The following is a 25,090-nucleotide window of genomic DNA, read 5'->3' as shown; positions in this document are numbered from 1 at the left end:
GAAAGGAAAAGGTTTGGTTGGTGGATTTCGAGAAAGTAGATGGGTAATGGAAATGGATCAGAAGTCACCAGGAGGTCTGAGAATGTCAGTGAGCCTGAAGGGACACAGTTGTGGTCAGAGAGGGGGACGCTCACATTAACAATTTTGGAAGTGGGCATTTGGGGTGACATGATGGCAAGGTCTGAGTGAGTCAATGGCAATGAGTGTGGAGGAAGTAAATGGCTCACTGGATTGGAAATCAGTCTTCAGCATGAACGGTAGGTCATTCAAGGAGCAGAAGAATTTCTTAAAACTCCTTGCGCCAACATCTGCTGGCTCAAAATGCTAAGTTACCGTAACGCAGGGCACTCAGAGAGAAAGGGAGTCATTTTTTTTGTGTTTTCCTAGGGAACAATACACACAGAAAATAATGCTGTCACTCTAAACTTTCAGAATCCCTTTGCCTACATAGTTCATGCACAGTTTTTCATCCTCACAACATTCTAATATGCAGGGGGGACAAAAAAAGGACAGATAGTAAGATCTATGGAATGGAAAGTTTGTACTTTATTAAAATAGGGCTTCCAGAAGTTAATTGGTTCCCATTCGTCTTTTCAAGCTTAGAAAGAAGCAGCCAAGAAGCCTCTTGGGCAAGGAGGCAGGCCAGGACTCACGGAGCCTCATGCTGTGACTTGATCCAGAACTCTTCCCGCTGGTGGCCAAGCCGTTTTTGAAAGAAAGAAAGGCTGAGCGGGGAACGGCGCAGGCTCAGGACAGCTGCTTTCACAGGAAGGTTTCTTGTCCCCAGAGCCAGGGGGCAGACTCTACCGCCAGGCTGCCAAGGTGTGCTGGGTCTGCCACAGTGTTAGGAGGGCTCGGACTCTCCCATGGGGCTGCTCATGGCCGTCCTGCTCCTGCACCGGCCAAGGCCTGGGGCTGACACGCCCACCAGAGAGCAGTTGATCAACCAGACCCCAGACCCTGCCAAGTGTGTCTGTAGCTCCTTCCCTCCTTCCAGCGAGTCTTGGGCTCCCATCAGTCGGCTAGCTCCTATTTGCACAGTGGGACAGAGCCACCCCATTTTGTTCTCTACTGTCTGCCCCAACACAAGTTTAAGTACATCCGGGGGCCTCTTCTTGAGGTTGACTTGGCATTAAGGCATCAAGGAGAATCAAGAAAACTTCTGCAGAGGATCTGTCATCATTTCTTTTTAACAACATTTACAGTAGAGTGCTGCGGGCTAACCACTGAACCCATTAGAAAACAGAGCAAATAAAAACGTTCATCTGTCATTTGCCATGGATAAGGACAACTGAATTACAAAAGACGGAAGGATTTTTTTTAAAAAATTGGTACATTTAAATATTACAGTACTTTATTGCAAACACAAAGGGATAGTCAAGTGCTTTACAAGTGAAATGCTGCCTTTAGGTTAAATGCAAATTTGCTATGGAACTTACAGGCCCAGAGAGGAGTAATTCTTCCCTGGCAGGGGAGCTTCTAGAGAAGGGGCTGATGATCCTCAGGGCCTATCGCTAACTGGTGTACACGTCACAGATAGGCCCCCCAAATCTCGTTTACTTTACATACACCTGAAGACCAAGGAACAACTTGGAAATACTAATGTACTCTCATAGGTTTTCATTATTAATACATAAGCATATTAACCCACAGGGTTATCATCACTATATATCATGAACTATAGTCATAATTTGTCTTAGCAAGATTTAACAACAGAATAAATATTCTTTAAATCATTTTAGAACAATGATTATTTGACCTGGAAATACTCAAAACGTACTTCAAATACTCAACCAGAGTCTCGCTTTTGCCCAGTGAATTTATTCCAGCACACTTGGGCCTCTCCTCTTCTCATTCAGGGAAATTCCCACACAGCTTTATTTTGTCACTGATACTCAGATTCCTTCAGATTACCTTACCATACCCTGTCCTAGGACTCAGTCTGTTATTAAGGCACTTACGAAGTTTATCAGTGAGGAAAAAATTCTATATAAAAAGCAACAACAACTGTACTTGTCTATCTCATTCACAAAGGCCAAGTTTGGTTCGGATACCAGCTAGAAAGAGATTCTTTCTTTCACTGCTCCCATTAAGTAAATCCATCAAGACTGTATCTGAGATTGGCATGGCTTCAGGATCTGAGCAATATTGGGTCCCATAATGTCCTGGCTACAGAAGGTAGATCTGAAAAATTTTACGAGGAAAAAAAGGATATTAATATGATTCTAGTGGGAAAGAGAGACATGGGAGATCTAATTTAATGAACAATTATTATTTTGTAAACACTTTTGCAAATACAATATTGGTTTCTTAAATAATTTACTTTTTTTAATTATAAAATTTCAATATATACAAATTTGTAGGCTGGTTGCAAATTTTAAATTATATGTAGGTTTTCGATACCACTAAAAATTTTAAAAAAGGAAAAAGTAATACTTACTCATATCCATATTTTCCAGATATATCTATCACCATTTCTGCTCCCAACTTATTCTGAGAGTGTCCAAACAAAAGTTCCTTCCAAAAGAACTCGATATTGGTAACATTTCCAACATTAACGTCTGCGTCAATTAATTTTGTGTAAGTCATGCCTGGCTTAAGTGCTCCACTGTAAACAGAAAAATTAGACTCAAAAGCTTGCCTTGGGTATTCTTGACGGTATAGTGAAAGAACATTTGTGGTACCATGAAAGAGAAAGTTGCATTTGCTGGCATTTGCTTGTAGGAGATTTATTCGTTTCGTTCATATTGATAAGCATCGTAGAATAGCATGGTTATGAAGCTTCAAACAAGGGTGAGGTAAAAGGGAGGCTTGACTAGTTCATGTTGGGGGATGCCTGGAGAGGCATTATCTTGATGGGGTCTCTACAATGAAAGGTCTGGTCTTGGCTTTACAGTATCAGGAACCAGATTTTATTGACCCCAGGAAATGATCAAACTGTCAAGGAGGAGCTAAATTCACAGAAAACTGATCTGTCCAGTTCACAGTGGGGAAGTGCTTTCTCTTTACTAGTATTCCAACTCTTTCCCTGGTAACTTCTTTATCTGGATAAAAAGAATCAGGTAACCAAACTAGTCATCAAAAGATGTTTTGGTGAACACGGCAATAAAAGAGAGAGAGGTGGATTATTTTGAGGCATAGGGCATACCTAATCCAAGCCCAAATTAGACCAGATGAGATTTCCTCATTCCTGTTGTTTCCCTCTTCCTTTGTTAATTTCATCGTCATGCCTGTCTCCTCTACCTGGAAGATAGGTTCCACAACAATAGGACCTATGGCTGCATCCTTAGCAATCAGAACAATTCCTGGCACACAGTGGGCATTCCAATGTTTGTTGAGTAAATGAACGACTGGTGCTATTCCTAGGGCCTGTCTTACTCCATTTCCCGTAAAATCAATTGCTTTAATTATCAGGAGGCAGCTTTTCTTCCGAATTCTTAAGGATAATCTTCCTGTTGCCCCCTGAACTGCCTTCACTCGGTGTGAACCTACCATCCATTCCTTCATAACAGTGTCATTAGAAGCCCCAATGACTAAAATATAATCCACAGGGAGGGGCCAGACTCTTGGCACTTGACTGAAACATAGGAATAGGTACCATGCAAATGCATTTAACTGACTACGTTTCAAGGTGAGACATCTACCGTGAACCAGAAATGCTGAATTATCCTTAAAAGAGGATCGGGTGGCTATGCCACAAGATGACAAGTAGTTTCTTTAGATTTTTGCAAAAGAAATGCAGAGATGTCCAAATATTCTTATGCGTTTTTAAGGGGGCAAGAACACCTATCTGTCCCTACCTGCCCCGGGTCAGGTGCCTCTCTGCAGAGCTCAAACTGTCCAGTGTTAGGCAATATTCGTTGGGCCTCAGAGCCACAGGCACGTGATTGTATTGAACTGCTCTCAGAGGACTGCTTCATGCAGACATGAAGAACAGGCAGAAATGAGATATGCTAAGACAGGGAAGGGTATGTGGAAGAAAGGAACAGCATGGGTGAAGTCAGGAAGGGAGGAAAGGGTGGGGTCTAGTCAATGCTGGGGAGTGCAATCAGGGTAATGTGGCTGAGCTGAAGATGCACAAAGTCAAATGGTGGGAGACAGGGTTCAAAGGGTGGGCTGGAGCCTGTGCATTGGCCAGGATCCAGATGACCACCAACCAAACCCATACGTACAAGCAGCAGCACTGAGGCAAGATGACGTGCACAGACTGCCAGAGCGATTAATCTGTTGCATCCTTCGACTGACAAGTAACCACAAAATCTGTGTTTTTCATACCTCTGCCCACTATTTGAAGATGATGGAAAGCGTAGAGGCAAAAATCGAATCCACTGATTGGTTTACCAAAAGGTGGCATCTAATTAGCGTGCATAATGTTAATTCAGAAATGGATTACAGAATTAAACGACAAAAGTGAAATATGTTACGCAAAACTGCTAAGGCTGACCAAAGGAAAGATTTAGGAAAACTCAGGGTAAAAGGGGACTTCAGCCAAAGGTACACAGTGAACGTCTCTACCGAATTATTCCCGCCTTTGACTATTCCAACACATGTCCTATATCTGTGGGTACTACTCAGCTTCTTAGCAATCTGGCAATTTATATATAAATGTCTTATTCCAAAAGTAAGTTGAATCTACACAAGCAAAAACATATGCTCAAATCTATATGATATTAATGGACTGAATTAACAATATATCTTGTTTATAGTCCACTTGCTTTATTGTCTGCATCTGCCATCATTTTCTAATATTTTCTGTTTGTAGTTGGAGCCACAGATACCATGATTTCTATTTTATGCCTGGAAAACATGAAGTGGAGAGAAAAGGCAAATGTGGCCTGCCAGCCATGTGGTGTTCTGCTCTAGGAAGAGACCGAGCTGCCGATCGAGCCAGTCTGACCAAATGCTCAGTGCTGTGCCACCTACCGCTTCCCCGCCCTTGGCCCTGGCCTACCTGGCTATCACAAATGCCCCTGTTTTCCCAGTGGTTCCACCTACACGGAGAAACATGCTCCCTTGGGTGACATTGTTTCCGTCGAGTCTGACAGATAATTTGTGACTCCAACCTGGAAATTTAAAAAAGAGAGAGAGAAAATGGAGAGGTGAAAACATGAGAAAAGCATGACCTTCAGAGCACATGGATGTGAACTCAACACTCAGCCTTGAATGAGGCTGTTCATGTTCACGAAAGAAAGACAACTTTATATAACTTGAGTGAATTGGGTGAAACACTGCCTTTAAAATACATATAAATGTGCATATTTTCATTTTACAAAAGTAAATAGTGGAATGACATTCTTTCAAGAAAATTTTTTAATTTTCGAGGCATTTTTATGTCTTTTTAAAATGGCTATGGGTGTTTCCTTTCGTCTATTACATTTGTATTCTGCAGCATGTATGCTTTGCACAGCCAGGTTTTTATTGGTCATGGTCTGGCAACTGCTCCAGAACAAATCTAGAATACCTATTGGGCAAGAGGGTCTGTGCTTTTATATTGAGAAGCAAAGTGAGCCTCCCTTCCTCTCCCGCAGGGCTCTGCGCTCAGAATGCCGGGTTAACACAGGTCTGGGGCAGTACAAAGCCGGCCAGCAGAATAAATCCCTTGCAAGTGGCCAAGGGTGACTTTTTAAAAAATCTAGAACGAAACAGATCTTTCATTGTGAATCCTGAAATGGTTGTATGTTTAACAACACGTTGAAAAAAATGCAATTCTTCCAAAAATTGTTTGAAAATGTCTGAAAGGGGAAAAAAACCTACAAGAGAGAACTTTCAGTTCCTGCGTTCATGGTTGCCAGAGTTGTCCTTCTCTCCTCAGCCCATCTCACTGTCACGTCTCCACTGAGACCACTCGCCCCATGTTCCCAGTGACAGCAGTGGGGCTTCACCCCGTGAGCCCTTTGGGCCCCCCTCTCATCTGACCTTTTAGCCTTTTTGGTGATGCATCTTCCGTGTCCCATACGGGGGACTGCCTGCCGGGCGCACACGCTCCCACATCCCAGGGCCTCTCAAAACCTTCATCCAGCTAGTCAGAATCATCCTTGACTTCTTGACTCTCTGCATCCCTCAAATCCATTCACCAAGTTCCATTTTGCTTCTGCCTCCCAACTATCTCTGTACTCTCTTGGCTTCTCCTACCTTTCTGTCCAGCTTTACTGAGACGTAACTGACATATAGCACTGTGTAAGTGTCCAGTGTGATATACATAGAATGATATACATATCTTGTGAAATGATCACCACTCTCCGGTTAGTGAACACATCCATCCCTTCACATGGTGGTGAGGCAACACTCGTTCTAACAGGTCATTCTGCTTCCATCTTGTGTCCCTCTAATCCATGCGGCAACGAGAATCATCTTTTAAGAAACCAATCCGATCATCTTAACACCTTCGGTGGCTTTCCATTAGTTCGTAGATGAAGTCCAAACTCCCCACATGGCACACGATTTCATTACCTGACTTAATTTATTTCTCTTGCCTCATCTCATATTACTGTCCTCCTGGTCTCTCCAGTCCTGTTGGGGGAATCTTCTTTCTGCTTTAGTTCTCTCTCACCTCATGGCACTGAAATGTGTACTTCCTTCCTACCGGAATGCTCCCATTTCCTGCTCGCTCTTACTCATCTTTCAGGAGTCAGCTTAGAAATCACCTTCCCTCAGAAAGCTTCCTTGACATGGTTGTGGAAGTTCCTCCCTTGCGTGTCTCCCACCGCGTTTATTATTCGGGATTGAAACTCCCCACTAGTCTCCTCACTGCATCCTCGGAGTCTGGCCCAGCACCCAGTTATTTAGTAGACACTCAGTAAAAACTTGAATTTTTAAAGATAAGTACCTTGAAGCATTACAATAAAACTGAGCTACAATACTTACGGGCAAATGGGGAAAGAGTGCCTGTGTTTAAAAAATAATACGATCTATTAGGCTGCATATTTTTGAGGTGAAATCTATCAGCAAAATGACCCATTGTTGGGCAGCCTTCTTTGGGACAATGGAAGCAATTTCCCTGGTGACAGAAAATAAGAGGTAGTTAGAAATGTAATTAGAAATGTTGACCTTCAATAAACTCCTAATATGTTATTAAACTATGATAAATCTTTGAAACTTAAATAAAGCATATGCATTTCAAAATGACTGAGCTGTTGGGATGCCAGGGTGGCTCAGTCAATTAAGCGTCAAACTTCAGCTTAAGTCATGATCTCACAGTTTGTGAGTTCGAGCCCCGCATGGGGCTCTCTGCTGTCAGCACGGAGCCTGCTTCAGATCCTCTGTCCCCCTCTCTCTGCTCCTCCCCCTCACGCACATGCCCTTTCTCTCTCAAAAATAAATATCTGAAAAAAAATGACTAAGTTGCCTAATAGGCCATCCCGTTTGCAAAAACAAAACCAAGGAAAACAAAAGTAACAGAGGGAAAAAAATGGCCTATTAGAAACATAAATAAGTGATATGAACAGACAAGCCATAGAAGAGGGAAGTCAAATAGTCAATAACTATGCTCAGTCTTACTAGGTGTCAGGGACGTGCTAATGAAATCAACACACAATCTCATACTCAGCAGATTTGCAAAAATTAAAAAAAATTGGCGATATGAAGTAGTGGTGAAGACATGGAGTGTGGGATTCTCATTTGCTCCTGTGGGGAATATAAATTGACAGACAATGTCTAATAAAGACAGGAATGCACATATGCTTTGACAATTTCACTTGTATTACCTTCCATAAAGAGACTTCTACACACACACACTAGCAGACATACAGAAGTGCTTACTACAAGTTGCTTTTAATAACAAAAACTGGAAACAACCAAAATGCCCCTTAGTAGGGGAATGAATAAACAAATTGTGGTTGATTTCTCTGAAATAAATACATTAGATCTACATATCAGTGTAGATCTCAAATTTATTTTATTTTATTTTAAACAATTTTTAATGTTTATTTATTTTTGAGACAGAGAGAGAGAGAGAGAGAGAGAGAGAGAGAGAGAGAGAGAGCGCACACAGGCATCATGTACACAAGGGTGAGGGGCAGAGAGACAAGGGGACAGAGGATCCTAGGCGGGCTCTGTGCTGACAACAGTGAGCCCAGTGCAGGGCTCCAACTCATGAACCATGAGATCACGGCCTGATCCGAAGCCAGGTGCCCAATCAACTGAGCCACCCAGGTGCCCCTCGATCTCAAATTTATAAAATTTAACAAAAAAAGCAAATCCAGAAAGATACAGTATAATACTATTTATTTGATATAATATCGGATTCACTTCAAACACTTCAGACACGGCGTGAAGGGAATGTTAGGTAGTTCAATTTTATCTGTACATTTTGAAATCTAAAGCAAAACTGACAAAATGTTAACTTGAAAAAATCTGCATAGCGGTGTTTCAAATTTTTTATTTGTTATTTTAGGATTCGAACGTTCAGATTTATAAACCATGGGCATTTAGGTTAAGATGATAGTAAAATATCCCAGGTAAAACTCTATTTTAATGAAGAAACATTCTAACAATAATAAATGAGCTCCTATTTATTAAGAGCTTACCACGTGTCAGGCACTTTTTTAAGCACTTTATGTGCATTTAACTCAATTAATCCTTACAAGTTCCCTTTATTATTATGGTGCTTTTTGTCTCCCTGTTTAACAGATGAAGAAACTGAAGTGCACAGAAGTTAAATTTAATTCATCCAATGTCGTGTGTCTAATAAGTGATGGAACAAGACTGTGAACCACATAGCCTCGTACTAGAATTCCTATTTATTCTATTCTATTCTATTCTATTCTATTCTATTCTATTCTATTTATTTTGTTCAATTTTATTCAATTTTATTTTAATTTCTTTTGTTTTATTCTATTTTATTTTACTCTATTTTATTCTGTTCTATTTATTTTATTTCATTTCATTTCACTTCCTTTTTATGACTGGTTAGAAGCACGATAAAACAGGTCAAGGACATTGACTCCCTGTTCTCTAGTTTGTAGGCATAATTAGCACCCATGTGGCACAAGAGCCTAAATTTCTCCAATCTCACAGATTGCACCCCATTATCTCTGAATATACTGTGACGCCGAGGGCCTCTTCCACCTGCCTTCATATAGTAAATGCCAAGATCCCTTCAGCCACTCAGAGCAGCCTCTGGGGCCGGAAGGTTGAGGAGGTGGGTTGGAACGAGGTTCCTGGGGAAATGCCAGTGTTTGGCTGGCAAGCTTCCTGAGCATGGCAGTTCATGGGCATGCCATGAGCAAGAACCGGCTGGGGAGACAGAGAAGGTGGCCTGAGGGCATCCAGTCACCTCGCTCTGTAAGAGCAGGGAAATGTAGGGGCGCCTGGGTGGCGCAGTCGGTTAAGCGTCCGACTTCAGCCAGGTCACGATCTCGCGGTCTGTGAGTTCGAGCCCCGCGTCGGGCTCTGGGCTGGTGGCTCGGAGCCTGGAGCCTGTTTCCGATTCTGTGTCTCCCTCTCTCTCTGCCCCTCCCCCGTTCATGCTCTGTCTCTCTCTGTCCCAAAAATAAATAAAAACGTTGAAAAAAAAAAAAAGAGCAGGGAAATGCTTATTCCTGTCTAAACACTGCACTTATTCACAAAGTGCTATTACTTACCATAAACTTCAGCTGGAAACCCCACATTTTTCTACCCTGATAAAACAGGGAGTTTAGGTCTCTAAAGCATCAGAAGGAAAATCTTTTCCACTTTTCACTACAAAATAGATTTTCTTTCTCCTTCTCATAGTGATAACCAAATGAAAAATACATTTAGCTCAGATCTGGCACTGTGCACTTTATGACTCGAGCAAAATCAGATTTGGTATTTTGTCCCCTTATTGATCTGTGTGGAGCTCCTGTGAGCTATCTGTGCCTTAGTTCTGCTCTGTATAAATAATTAAATTTTAATAAAATAATTTTCACGTTCCAAGTAAATAGTAACATATTTCGTTGTAGCTATTGATTGGTTCAGCCTTCTCAGGGCATCTTTGAAGATGACATTTCAAATATGTACACAGGAAAATTTTTCCCCGAACTTATGTCTGTTACGCAGTAGCATCTAATTACCGCATAACAAATGGCCCCAAACGCAAAACTGGATATAATCTTCAAAAGAGCTGAAACAACCAGAATACAAATGGTTGGTTTAGTTATTTAAGCCCTTAAGCAACCCAGCTACTGTTCAGTACTCTGCACAAAGAACCTATTATTTCCCAAAATGGCAGATGCATTTTTTGCCACATACTCAAAGCACTAATTTTTAGGTGGCTGATCGTGCTTCAAAAACTGACTTGCTAATTAAGTTGCACTACAAAATGCTTTACTTACCGCTTTAAAAGATCTGTAGGATCTACAAGGATAAGCAATAAATGCATCAGGATTGAGGATGCTTTCAATATAAAAGCGATGACTTCGGGCATGGTTGCAATCAAAGAAGGAAGCCACTTCTGTGAAGACAATTTCCAATTAATAGATAGCAGTAAACTGATGAACTGATAGCTGATCGTGTGAACCATTTCTTAGAAAAGTAACTTAAAAAAAAAACAGATTATTGACTTGGGAAGTCTAGAGAGCCAGATCTTGTATGCAGGCTTGTATATTGCACAATATTTATCAATGTTACGTATCATTTTCTTTGTATCAAAGAATTCTTTGTGTGAATCTCAAGGGACATTCAAGCAGGGTAAATAAACACATGCAACCACAGATGACTCTGTGTTTGGAGACTAATATCTTCAATGCCTCCCAGATCTTTGACTTAGAGCTTTAAGTATTCTTGCGCACACAGCATCTCTACCTTAGACCCATTACTTCTCTGCCTCTCTCTCTCTCTGTTTCTGCAGGAAGGCTGAACTCCCTCCTCCTGTTCAATCACAAAACAGCCAGCAACAGCAACATTAACCGGTGCACAGCTTCAGCTGACCTTCCAGGTGTGACAGGTAAGAGGTATTATAAAGAATGCTAAGGACAAATTAGTTTTGTCATTGTCAGGCATGACATTATCGCCGCTAATAGTTAAGATTGTTGCAATAATGAGGCATACCTAAATACATTTGTGCATTCTGAAGTTATCATAGTATTCTAGTCATTTATGCTCTTTATCTTGTACAGCAACATGTCTGGCATGGACCATTCTTCTACACAGCTTGGCTGACCTTTGAGAAGTTAGATTTTGTTTTAGTATGTGTGGTAGATCATTATACTACAATAGAGGCGTCCAATGAGTCACTCTTTTTTTAGGTCCTCACCCCTTTGCAGTATCAGGTTTACCATTCTTCCTTTCAAGAACAAGGAGCCATTTTTTTTTTTCCACACACTCTCCCCACCCTGGATTACTAGCTAATCTTGTGATTTGCTTTGACCAACAGAAACATGGAGAAATTGACCTGTGCAAGTTCAGGTTCTCAGTCTTAAGAGGCTTTCTAGAATCCACTTTTGTTTTCTTAGAACCCAGTTTTTATGTTAAACAATCCTGGTTAATTGGCTGGGAAGAAAGGCCCTGAAGGGTAAGAGACCACTTGAGACAAACCAGTACCAAGACCCCAGATAATGGAAGACCATGTTGGACCTTCCCACCTAGTGCAGCCCCCAACTGGATGCAATCACATGACTCGCATCACAAAGCAAAGTCTCTGCAGAGCTCTGCCTGAATCTTGACCCTCAGAACAATGGGCAATAAAACCATTGTTCTTTGAAGCCATTACGGTTTATCATGCAATAGATAATTGAGACAGGGTAATTTCAGAAAGCAGAGATCAATAATTGGCATTATATATATATTTTTTAACAAGGACTTCTCTTACATCAGGCCTTTTTGTGTTCAGATTTATGTTCATAATTGTGATTTAGACAAGATGGTTCACTAGCATACAGGAAAATACAAATTTTAAAAGTAAATGATTTCTTAGTAACAAATGTAAAATAGAATATCTTAATATCTTCAAAGTCTTCTAAATCATAACATGAATGATACACATACTTAAATAAAGTTGTAGGGAATTTTATGATGTCTTAAAAGGATAGCTTGTGATCAATGTATTTTACTTGAATCAATTCTTTACAGAATTTCAAGTGTCCTGTGTATGTATACACTTACATAAAGAAATATAATGATCTATATTTTATCCTAATAGAAAGGGTTTTAAGTCATAATATGGAAAATAAGAAGACAAATAATTTTTATAATAGGCCTTATTTCAATGAATTTTGCTTCTCTCTTCTAGATGGAATTGGCTTTCTCATTTTGAGTATCTGTAATTCACTACCTGTTTCTTTCCTTCGGAAGGCATTGCAAACAGACCTCTAATCACGTTTATTTTTCTGAACAGATATTAAAACTTTGAAAGTTGTCTCTAGAGAAGAGGAAATTCAAGCTACTCTCGGTGTCATATCTGTGTCTCTTTCCACTACACCAGCCAACTGGAAGCTGAAATAATTAAATCATCTAGATATTCTGACCACATGGAATCAGATAGTGAGATTTAGGGTGATCCATTTATTATCACGTCATCATACATTCTACTATTGTGTATTTTATATATTATTGTGTGATATGTTTCATTATTTACGTGATGGTAATATGCAGATATAGAGAATAATGAAAGTCCCAAATAATAATTTTTGGTGCCTTATTACCAAGAGCTCTATAGGTATTATTGTTATTGGAAACTACTATAAAGGGCTAAATACTATTTGTTTAATTTGTGGTTAATTTAAATTGTGGATCTATAGTGATTCTGTTAAAAAGTAAGTCAAACCGTATCTCTCCTCTGCTCAAAATCCTCCCATGGCTCCCAACTCAATTGAGTAAAAGCTGAAACCTCTACTATGGTTTATAAAGCCCTGCATTATCTCCCTCTGCCCCTGTTCCTTTTCTAACCTCATGCCTACTATTCTCCTCTTTCAATTTACGCCAACCACAGTAGGCTCCTCACTGCCATGAACTTCCCAGGCAGGCCCCTACCACAGGGCCTTTGTACTTGCTGCCTCCTACCCATTGGCCTCGAATGCCTTTCTCCCGGATATCCACATGGCTAACTCCTTTAGGCCATCTTGTCAGCAAGGACTCCCTGGCCACCCTATCAAGAATCTCCTCTCCCCACTCAACCTCTACCATCACCCACACCTCATATTCTATTCTATGCTTTGCTTTGTCTCCTTACTCTGTTATTTGTTTTTCTAGCAAATTAGAATATTAGCTCCATCAGGGAGGGGTTTTTGTCTTTTGTATTCACTCCTACATCTGCTGCTCCTGGAATAATGCCTGGCACATAGTAGGCACTCTCAATACATATTTGTTAAAAGAATGAGCACATCCTCCTTGTTTATACTGAGTGCCTACAATATGTGCGATATTCTGATAGGACCTGGGGATGTGAAGATAACTAAGACACAGACACCGATCTTGCAGATCTCACAACCGGTGGGAGCTTCATACATGTGACTGTGTTTTGCACGAAAGTGTATTTTTATAGTATATTATGTGCAAAAAGGTGTGGATCCTGTCCAACGAGGGAGCTGAATATATAATAGCCAGCTTCATAGTTTAGAAAGTATTTACCTTCCTTATAAGCATTGAAATCAAAGCTAAACAAAGGTGTAATTAAGTCTTCACATCCTGGCATGTGCTTCCCTCCATTTGGGTAAAAGTCAAGGTGACCACAAGCATTAATAGTCCCAGCACCTGAAATCGTTAAAAGCAGGATAAGTGCTTCTAAAATTCTCTTCCACGCTTCAGTGTAGTTTCTGTTTGTTTTAAAAACTTACCAAACTCAAAGAGTAAGCGAACTGCATTTGTATGAATAACATCAACAAAGTTGGCATCTGAAGGGTCCAGCCTAACTTCATTCGGAGTGTTGTGGAAATATGGCCCAGCTGGGTCCAACCCTGGGAAAAAGCATAATGTCTTTTAAGCCAAAACATGTTCTATACAAGAGGATACTGATAGTGTTATTTTGGAAGTACAGATGATAAAGGCAAGGTAGTCATTCCTATAAGATTTATATAGGTCAAACACCACCCAAGGCTAAGTATAGACATACAAATTGAGTATATAAATGCAGGTCTCAATATATTACAATATCAGATTCCTATATACAAGAAGGGCTGTATCTAGTCAATGGCAAAATAGCCAATAAAGTCAGAAAAATCAAAGAGGCTATTCTGGGTCTGTACAGGGACTACCATATTCATAATTAAACTTATGGATTGCGGATGATCTCAAAAGCAACATCTGTACGTAAAAACAAAAATAAAAGATAAGAGCTCTTCAATGTGTAAACGTGAATCTACAAAGCCACACACTTAAAGTAACAGAATCCTAGTTTTCAGCTATGGCTCACTCAGTTTCACTTCATTATATCACAAATGAAAAGCTTGACGTCCAGGAAAGTGCAGTGACTTGACAAGGTCACCATACATTGGAAGCAAAATAGACTAAGAGCCCAGGTGTCTATACCCTCAGCCCACCGTCTCCTGGTCAAATGTCTAATAAAGATAAAGGAAAGATATCTAGAGGTCCCTAAGATGTTATGACCATTCACATACCTACTCATTTACACATCTGACAATTATTTATCGAGCACTTAATATGTGCCAGGTTTAGCACTTGGATGCAAGGAATAAGGCCTAGCCTTGTCCTCAAGGATTTTTCCATCTGGTGAGGAAGGCACCCCAATCCGCTCAGTGCAGAGACAGAGGTGAGCATTGGTCTTTTGCAAGCACAGGGAAGTGACATGTAAACCAGTCTTGGGAAATTGGGGCATGCTTCTGCTGGAGATGGGAAATACAAGCAGAGGTCTGAGGGCCCAGAAGAGTCTGCCAGGGTCAAGAGGGGTCACCAGACCTCCGGGGGTAAAAAAGAGAGTCTCCATGGCCTCCAGGTGAGGCAGTTAAGCACATTTGGGAAACTATATAGTGAACCAGATTTTGAGGCTGGTGTGCAGAGCTTTAGAACTGGGTGAAAGATGAAGACAGCATTATAAGCAGGAGCCGGATGTAACCTGAACCATGGGAAAGGGTTTGGACGTGATCTGGTTGGCAATGGGAAGCTCTCACAAGTTTGCAACAGGAGAGATCTATCTATATTTTAGCAAAATCTTTTTGCTGTGAAGTGGAGACTGGATCCTAGATTGGAGAGGACCCCAGAGCACAGCCCCGTGGACATGTGGCATGAGTGGGAAGTGAATATTTGCACACCACACTCCTGGGACACAGCAGCATTTACCTGCCTCATAATCAACCTTCAACTTTAGGAAGTCTGTCTGGCTGTCTGTGTGTTTAGTGTACAATTACTGGTTAGTTACAAACTTCTGATGGAGTCAAGAGCCCTGTAGAGATGTATCCAAATATAGCAGACACACTTCAGACTCTATCGATCGGAGGACAGGCAAATAGCAGGGAAGAGGGGATCCTGGATTTTTGGTTCTAGCGTGTCTCTGGAGGAAAGGCAACAGAAGGTTCAACTTACAGGTGTCTTAAAATCTATCATTTAGGGACACGCGGGTGACTTGGTAGGTTACGCGTCAGACTCTTGATTTTGGCTCAGGTCATGATCTCTCGGTTCATGGGATCAAGCCCTGCTTCGGGCTCTGCACTGACAGCATGGAGCCTGCTTGAGGTTCTCTCTCTCCCCCTCTGCCCCTCCCCTGCTCATGCTTACTCTCTCTTTCTGTAAATAAACTTTAAAAAATCTATCATTTAATTTTGCTTTTAACTGGTTTTATTATAAAGCTAGTATCTTTCTTGAAGTTCAGTTCTTTGGTCACTCAAGGAACATGATTGTTCAAAAATTAACCACTCGGAAGGAATATAGGTCGGGACATCCAAGTTATAGCAATCTTTGGACTTTAGAGACATTTAAAATGCGTTTCCTGGGGTGCCTGGGGGGCTCAGTTGGTTGTGTGAGTTTGAGCCCCACATCAGGCTTGCTGTTGTCAGCAAGGAGCCCAATCCTCTGTGCGCCCCTCTCTCTGGCCCTCCCCCACTTGTGCTCTCTCTCCCAAAAAGAAATAAACATTTAAAAAAATGTAGTGTTTTCTATTTACTCAACAGGGTAATTCACTTGGCAGGAAAAAAATTGGAGTTAGACAGTTTCTGATTTTTGGAATCAAAATTGAGAAAGGCAAAATCTTCATAAATTTATTGTAACCCAGTGTGATTTTCAATACATGAATAGCAATATTCTTCCCTTTCATTTATGGCTGACATGCCCAAGGTTGGGTAGGCCCCATGAACTTCTGACTTCACACACTGTGCCCATTTCTTCTTTCCCCAGGCTTGAAAACTTAGGGCCAAGGGGGATTTTTGCTACCCAATGACTTCAGAATAAAAATACAGTTTATTATCTCCAGAAAGAAGGGTGGCGGTGGGCTGGTGCTAGGTCTGGGATTTGGGAACTAGGAGAAAGAGGAAGCGTTCAGTGGGAAAAAAACCTGCTGTACTAAGAGCTGCAGAGGCAAAACCCTTTGTACCCAATTTGGAGTTCTTAACTAGTTTTAGGAAAAAAATACGTAATGTTCAAATTTGAATTTAAAGCATATGTATGTATGTGTGTGTATGTATGTATGTATATTGTTTTAACCGACAGGAAATGTGTGCCTCGTATGTGCCCGGGTAGGGTGGGGGTGAGGGAGACTTTCTAGGTAGTTCAGAGTCTATCAAAAACGACAGGTGCATGAATAATTGTAAGACCTTGCAATACAATAGTTGCATTTCCAGATATAATAGAGGCATATTTCAAAGGGTATGGTAAGCACAGAGAATTAGCTCAGCCTGAGGAAGGTGCTTTTGAAATGAATCTTGAAGGATGAATAGTGGCTGTTTAGGCAATAGCATGCGCTAGGGCACAGAACTATGAAAGGCCCCAATGAAACATGAACTATTTCTATCACCAGCTAAGAGGCTTTGGGCAATGGAAAGTTCCAGCAGTGAGTGACACGGCCTGTATTTGGAAACATGATGACTTGGCAGTACTTGTGGGGGACTGGGCTGGGGGACCAGCCGCGAGCGGCCAAATCCAGGCAAGAGATGAAGAGAGCCTGAACCGGGTCCAGGGCCAGGGCACGGAGAGGTGAAAAGCAGACAGGGAGACATGGCGCGTGCCCACAGAGCGTTGTTGCTTGGGAAGGCAGAGGAGACAGAGGCCAGCCCAACCCGTTGATGTCGGAGCTCATATTTCCATCTCCATCCATCTTGGAAGTCAGAGTGCAGGGAACGGATATGATTAATTATCATCCTCAAAAAACCGAATCCACAGTATAAACTAATTCATACTAATTCGTCGTCCACACTTGCCTCTGCGATTTGTTTTTAGCCTTAACGGTGTATCCAGGAGTAATATCCAACATTTTAGCAACTGGAACAGCCTGGGCACAGGCCTTCAACGAGTCCCACAGAGGCAGCACCCATTGTGAGTGGCGACCCAGATGCGTCACAGACGCCATTCCAGGACCATCAGCCGGACTCTAACTCATCCTCTGTATTAGCTAGTGGTGCAGCGTTGCAAAGCATGGTGTGTGTGTGTCAGAATGCGTCAGCCACCCTCCACAGCTGGGCGGTCACAGTTGCCATGACTTTGCTGCCCCAGATAATGCTGCCGTGAACACTCCTGAACGTGGATCTGCACGCTCATACTTTGAAAACACTTTTATGTTTTACTTTAGTTGAGTCCCATTTTCTCCTACCTTACATTCGCTTCTGCTACTTCACTCGGTGCGTCAGATACTTGATTTTGTGTGTAAACAAATTCAAGGCCCAACTCCAGCGCAAGCTTACCAGTTATTCTTCCAAGGCCTGGTACCCTTGACCCAGCTTCCCCAGCCAGATGTGCTCCCACGCTGTGGCCAATCAAGTGCACTTTTGAAGGAGAATATCCAAACTTTTTCTGGTAGGGATTTTAAAGGAAAACAGAACAAGTATTTTTTTTTTTTTTTAAATTTTTTTTTCAACATTTATTTTATTTTGGGGACAGAGAGAGACAGAGCATGAACGGGGGAGGGGCAGAGAGAGAGGGAGACACAGAATTGGAAACAGGCTCCAGGCTCTGAGCCATCAGCCCAGAGCCTGACGCGGGGCTCGAACTCACAGAGCGCGAGATCGTGACCTGGCTGAAGTTGGACGCTTAACCGACTGCGCCACCCAGGCGCCCCAGAACAAGTATTTTTAAAAGACCACGTGGAGTGGCTTACATTTTCTTGACATATGCTTGGCATAATTGTCCTTCTCGCACACAGACTGGGGACCAGTCAGGTGACAACGTGACCCCCACATCCACCCACTTCCTCATCTGGCTGCAGGAGCAAGCACCAGGCAGGCCTGGAGGAATGGCTTCTGTCAGGTTCTTCCCGCTGTGCTAAGCAGCCTCAAGGCCCTCCGGAAAAGAACAGCCCAGAAATGGCATCTGTGGCTCTCAGCCCATGTCCATTCTTCCTGAGACCCAACCCTTCCAGCATCCTCCCAATACAGGCCAAATGCAGTCAGACCCAGGCTGTTACCTACCCTACCTGTGTCTGTCTCCTCCAGTTGAAGGCGACTTGATCAAATGTCTGGGATGACTTTGGTCTTCAAAGAGGAGTTTTTAAGAATATTCACAAAATGGCTATGTCCCTAAGAGTTACACACACACACACACACACACACACACACACACACACTCAACTTAAAGGGGAACAATGGAGCACGCATTTTTAGTTTTATCTAAGCTTCAAGTTCTCTTCATGATAATAGTGAATATCAAGCAATCGCCTTCACTTGGATAAATGTGTCATTTGATCAAATGTTCCACTTTTTATTTTTGCAGTGATGGAAAATAATGACAGTAATGACAATAATCTGTGCTGCTTTATAAAGAGTATTTTCTCTCTGGTTCACAGGGGAATGGCTGCCCAGGATGTCTCCTGGTCCTTAGGCAGCCTACCTTCCACTGCTGCCGTCCTTTGAAATCTCTGCTTTCTTTCCTGGGCTCCTCTCCAGCCCTGGTATCTGAGATCAGCCCTCCTCGCCCTCAGTCTTCCCCTCCTCTGTCTCCATCAATTTCCTGCACATTTAGCTCAGCAAATGCTTTCCCCTTCAGTCCAACAAGCATTTCCTCTCCTACGAGCCACTCCTACTTTTTGTCCAGGCCCTAGAAAAGTCCACAGCTCAGGCCTCAGGGTCAACAAAACAATTCACGAAAGTTTAGGACGACTTTTTCTCAAAGAGGAGATGAATCTGATTTCATCCTTTGGGTACAAGGACCCATTCTAAGTACCTTCTTGTGCCCTGGTCTCCTTTAACAGCAGGAAGAGCTGCCGAGCGGTGTGGGGGAGCAGGTGAGCACTTGGCTCCCTGACCCCTCACTGCGCTCGGGGTCCCAATATCACCTCCCATGGCCTCCCATCTAGGTTAGCTGTGGCTCCAGTCTCTCTCCACCCCGTTGCCTTGGACTCATTCACAGCACCGTCCCCATGCTTTGTCAGAGCAGGAACACGGTCTCGCTTGCCGTGTACCTTCGGGGACTAGCACGGTGCCCAGCCCACAGCAAAGTGCAGAGAAAAATCTTTGTTGAGTGAATGAATGAACCCTCCTTAAGAGTCTGAAAGGGTCATAAATCTTTAGATTTTCCTTCACTGCATTTTATGGTGGGAAATTACTTTCCATTATGGTAGGGCATTCGGAGATTTATAAATGTCTCAGGGTATATCCCTCATAAATAGCAAAGTCTATTTGATTCTTTTAGAAAACGTATAGGTCATTGTGCCTGGACTGGACTACAGACCTAACTAATTCACTGCCGTAGAACCCAATTTCTGGAGGAAAATGTATTTCACATTCTAAACAAATAACATTCATAAGAGGGGAACAGTTTCTCATCATCAAAGATAGGTTTACAATGCAACGAAAACTACCCAGCATGAGAGGGTCCTGCAAGTTGACCCAGGAGGCCACCTTGGGGGTGGGGGTGAAGCATTTGGTGAGGAGCCTGTGAAGGGACACTGCCACCACGTGGCGCTTTGTAGAACCACAGGCGCTTCTTTCCCAGGAAGTAATCTCCCTTTTCCAGTCACCATACAGGAATGCTTATAGTATCCCACCTGTTCAGAATTTGTGTAAGCTAATATAAAAGCCATACAACTGACCCAAATTCTTGGTGTTATGATGCAAAACCAATTACACATAATTTTTGAAAAAATCAACTTTTGGGGCACCTGGGTGTCTCAGTTGGTTAAACGTCCAACTTTGGCCCAGGTCATGATCTTAACGTGAGTCTGGGTCCCGCATCGGGCTCTCTGCTCAGAGCCTGGAGCCTGCTTCGGATTCCGTGTCTCCCCCTCTCTCTCCCCCTCCCCCGCTCACGCTCTGACTCTCTCTCTCTCTCAAAAACAAACAAATATTAAAAAAAAAAATTAACACTCAACTTTTCTTACCATGAGAACATCAGTAAGATATGCCACCTCGGCACCGACAACGCGGAGGTTGTTTACCGCATGGATATATTCCAGTGAACCGTTAATCCAGTCTACGTTAATGCAGTTCACATCTTCCACTTTGAGTAGCACCTGGGGCAAAGATTTATTACAAGTCTCGGAGAGATAAGAATTGAAGAAAACCAAAGTGACCGAACAAGGGATTCCATAATAAGAAATAACACTACCAGGTACTGAAAACCTCTTACATGCTAGGTCCTGTCCTAACCCTTTTACATATATGAACTGATTTCGTCCCCAGTTACAGATACGGAATCGGAAGCACAAATAGATTAATTAAACTTGCTCAGGATCATAGTAAGTAGAACCACGGTATGAATTCAGGCGGCCTGACTCTACTATACTATATGGCCTTATAAATAATTGCTTACTTTGTTAGCACTCTATTAATCTTGAGTATCAGAGAGGAAAATTAATTTCTTGGAGTGAACCTGGAAAATTTTCGCCCTTAAGTGAGAAATTTATCGCATCATTTAATCTTTTGTCAAAAGTGAGAATTTATCAAAGAATAATTATTAAAAGAATATGCTCCCCTTATAATCTATGCAATTCATAATAAGTGAGCATAAATGGGAAATGGATAATTCACTTGGGGCCTTGGGACAAGGACAATGTGAGTAACTGAATGGAGGGATCTCCATGAATGGGCATTAATGTATGTGAAGTACATTCCCATTAAACATAGAGCTTTTGTCTAGTAGAGGGAAGATTTTATTCACATCATACATTGCACATGTCTTGCTGCCATTTTCCATCTGATTTCCATCCGGGTATGTTGATATGGGTCATCTTGTCTGTCCCAAAGTGTGAGGCTTGGATAGTTCGATAATTAACTGCACTGATCTCCTATTTCAAGCGAAAAGGGATGAAGGTTAAAAAAAAAAGAATTTAAAATTATTTGATATTTAGTAGAATTATTCTGTCTGCTCAAAAGTCTTCCACTAAATTGGATTGTTAACAGCCTTATTGAAAACATTTTAACCAAAGAAATGGTTACTGTGACACACTGCAAAATACTAAGAAGTTATTAATGTGTTATAAAATACAAAATACAAACTTAATCACCAGGAAGGGCAAGTGTGTGGTTTTAAGGCACTGTTTAGGTCAGGGCTTTAGGACTGTGTTGGGTCAGTTTCAGTCAGGACTTCTGTCAGCCTTACTTTTGTACAGCACTTCTCTGTTGCCAATGTGATTCATGAGTAGCGTGTTACTTGAGGCTTAAAAGCATGCTACAAAGGTGGCAAAAACAGATTGTTCACCCCACTTTAAGAATGAGGAATAGAGGTTAGGATCGCACCATGTGCAATACAACAGCTAACGATAATTTTATGTAATTACATTAAATGCTCTTTTGTACTTCTTGTGTTTTGTTGGATTCTTTTTATAACCAAACTCAATTTAAGTGATATGATGAATTTAAGTAATTTCATTATTAAGAGAAAAATGAAAAGGCACAATAGAAGAAATGCGCAAAATTCTATTTTGAGAAAAAGTGAATAGTCTAATCAGCAAACTGCAAATTTGACAATGGTGAATCCTAACACTGGAAAGCAACACATTTAGATACCTATGAAATTCAAACAAAGAGCCTATTACCAGCTACCTGTGATTAATAGTAACGTGCAATTAATCATATAACTTGCCGGCTAAAGTATCTCCCAAGATGGTGAGCAAACAATTATGAGAATCCTAAATTAGTTTACATGGCAATTGTAATAGAGCTACACTTAGATGTGCCTACATGCTGGGAATTGTTCTAAGTACTTTGTAGAGTAGCTCATTTAACTTTCACAACACTGTGAGGTAGGCACTAACTTTACAGATTAGGAAAGAACATGATGAGAAGTCACTTGCCCCGAAGCACCTGGAGTGGGGGCTGAGTCCTGGAGTGGGGGCTGAAACCCTCATGGTCTTTCTCTGAAGTCATGTGCTTCACCACTGAGCTCTCCAGTTAGGATCCGATCCTACTGTTCTTTACTGATAGGGCCCAGGGCAGATGTGGGATTTGCTGAGGCAGATAATAAAATCAAGTGTACCTGGGCCTTCCCGGAAACACCGTTTTGCTAAATAATGGAATTCTAGTGCAGAAACCTTTGTCCATCTATATACCTAAAAGAATCCAAATGCTCATTCCAATTCCAGCTGAAGTCCCTTAAACACCAACTGTGTTTCTACTTCTATGCTCCCCCTCAAAAGAGTCTTATTTGGGAAAAGGAATTTGGTAGAGAAAGTTTGTTTAATCTTTCCCCATCACGAGACTCGCGGGAAGCGGGACCTTGTGATAGCTTCAAGGTAGCAATCTGACAAGGATTGTGAGGTCCGACCATCCTCCACTGTCACAAAAGCCCTGGAAGAATTTAATAAAATAGAAAAGGTAGAAAAAAACACTATTTTTCACTTTGTATGCCATCTGGCACACCCCTATGAAGTGGCATACTAACTTAGAAAATGTGAAACTTGAAACAACATCATGGAATCAACTCAAAGAAGACAACTCAGATTCTGCCATCACAAGGACAGAACCTTAAAAGGGTGTTGGGACAGAACAGGTCATCCAGAGAAAGGGCTAGTTAAAGTCTCAGTGTTTAGCTGGGTGCTCAGGCCTTTACTTGGAACGTTCTTATCTTTGAGGAGTTAGAACCTAACTGGAATGAGATCAACCCATCCTACAAAGCATGACTGGATGATCTCGTTTCTAGTACGTCAAAAGTAGTCACTGGTTAGATATGTTCTAGCCTGGAGAAAAGCTGCAGGCACAGAAACTACCATGATTATGTCAAATGTGCATCACCAGCAGCGACTGCATGAGCCACTCTGGGGGACAGTAAGTTGGTTTTGTTCTTGCAGAAATGTAGCTGTGAAGACCTATGACTCTCAGAAGAGTCAAGTTTATTGCACCATGTTCAGCTTTAACAATTCCTCTATCTGAGAAAAGAGTACATTAAACCATTGCACAGTTTACCTCTGCTTCCTCATAAACGAAGTCAGATTTGCACAGTGTAGCATATGGGTCAATTCTGGTTTTTACTACTGCATCCTGACTCATCCTATATCCTCACTGTTGTTATAAAACACTCTAACAACAAACCCTTAGGCTTCCATCCATTGCAAAATTCAAGTACAGATCTGGTTTGTCACATGGGTTTTTCCAAATGGAAGGGAGTGGTAAAGATATGAGTAACATTGTTTTCATGGTCCCTTTATTAGGAAAGTGCTCAGTGTCTGATATTCTCTTCATTGCCTTTAGGGCCCAGACTGTCCTAAAGACTGACCTTCATCACCTGTTTTAGTGCCCATTCTCTACAAAACTTCAGGTGCATGGCCACTGTGCAGAAAGTGAAAGGACCCATGAGTCCTATGAGGACTGAAAGTCAAGACTAGGGGTATAGTTAGTCCTGAATGCACACATACACCCTGGAAGTCCTAAGCAAACAGTGAAGGTGCTCCAAAACATTTTTATTCAACATAGATTCTCTTTACATTAAAAAAATTGTGGTAAAGTATATGTAATGTAAAAATTACCATTTTAACCATTTTCAAGTATACAATTCAGTAACGTGAAGTCACTCACATTGTTGTGCAACCATCAACACCATCCCTCTCGAGGAATTGTCTATCATCCTAAACTGAAACTGAAATCCTGCCCCCATTAAACAGTAACTCTCCATTATCACCTCCCCTAGCCCCTGGTAACTATTATTCTGCTTTCCATCTCTATGAATGTGACTATTCAAATAGGTGTTTCATATAACTGGAATTATACCATGTTTGTCCTTTCGTGTCTAGATGATTTAACTTAGCAAAATGTTCCTAAGGTTCATCCATGTTGTAGCATCTACCATAATTTCATTTCTTTTAAAGGCTGAACGATATTCCTCTCTTCGCTTCTTGATAGTTATAAAAATCAAATTTTTAGGTACAGTTGCTTTGTAAGTTTCTCCATACCCAAAATAAGAATTCTTCTTCTTTGTTTTAGATAGAGCCATCATCTACAGCGCAAATGGCACATGTCAGTGAAGAGTCGTGTGTCCCCGTGTATGTGTCTGGTACGTAGACAGCTACAAATCAGATCCTGTTTGTAAGAAGGCAGAGCAGAAGGCTGTCTCGGCTGGGTCTGATGGAAAGTAAGCCTCAAGGTTTTATAGGTGAAGGTAAAAACTGGAAATGTCATTGCACTGGGGAGTGCTCTTTCTCTGGCTCGCGCTCCACCTGGGTCTAGTATCATGCTTTGTTTTTTCTCTGCCCCTAGGATAACATCATTCTTAGGTTTCAACTCTCACCACTGGGTAAAAGACTTTGGATCCTATTTTTCCAGGTCTAGATTCCCACAGAGTTGCAAGATGAAAATCTCCAATAGCCTACACGAACCTCACTTGTCCAACATGTAACTCATTCTCTGGCATCCCCAATCAAGTTTTCTTGTTAAAGGGTCATTATTCTTCCCATAACTCGTGTGTAAAATCTCCAGGCAGTTTATGATGTTTATCATGTCAATTTTCTATTATCATACTCATGTTCATTCCATGGCTCAGGCTAGTTCCCCGAGTCCATTCGGAATCGCGCCGTAGTTTTCTAGTTAATCGCGAATAGCACTTTCTGTGATGGTGGAAATATCCTGTGTTTGCACTGTCCAAAATGGTAGCCACTAGCCACATGGGACTA

General features: G+C 41.7%; 1 protein-coding gene across 2 annotated transcripts in view; it reads right to left on the bottom strand.

The window, feature by feature from the left end:
* Positions 1 to 524: 524 nt before the first annotated feature.
* PNLIPRP3 (pancreatic lipase related protein 3) overlaps positions 525 to 25,090 on the bottom strand; it is a 35,882-nt gene continuing 11,316 nt past the window's right edge. The window contains exons 3-12 of one of the 2 annotated variants that reach the window (XM_025918231.2): positions 21,155 to 21,274; positions 20,369 to 20,500; positions 17,739 to 17,847; positions 13,731 to 13,850; positions 13,525 to 13,647; positions 10,293 to 10,411; positions 6,865 to 6,997; positions 4,952 to 5,063; positions 2,441 to 2,608; positions 525 to 2,184 (exon numbers count right to left, since the gene is read on the bottom strand). In XM_025918231.2, the coding sequence (XP_025774016.2) occupies positions 2,103 to 2,184; positions 2,441 to 2,608; positions 4,952 to 5,063; positions 6,865 to 6,997; positions 10,293 to 10,411; positions 13,525 to 13,647; positions 13,731 to 13,850; positions 17,739 to 17,847; positions 20,369 to 20,500; positions 21,155 to 21,274 (1,218 nt within the window). In that variant the 3' untranslated portion in view covers positions 525 to 2,102. The remainder of the gene's footprint in view (positions 2,185 to 2,440; positions 2,609 to 4,951; positions 5,064 to 6,864; positions 6,998 to 10,292; positions 10,412 to 13,524; positions 13,648 to 13,730; positions 13,851 to 17,738; positions 17,848 to 20,368; positions 20,501 to 21,154; positions 21,275 to 25,090) is intronic. The other variant, XM_086680960.1, reaches the window with a different exon arrangement.

Source organism: Puma concolor, chromosome D2 (genome assembly GCF_028749965.1).
Source record: "Puma concolor isolate L17-30 chromosome D2, mPumCon1.1.hap2, whole genome shotgun sequence".
Taxonomy (NCBI): Eukaryota; Metazoa; Chordata; class Mammalia; order Carnivora; family Felidae; genus Puma; species Puma concolor.
This window is presented reverse-complemented; position numbering and strand designations above follow the sequence as displayed.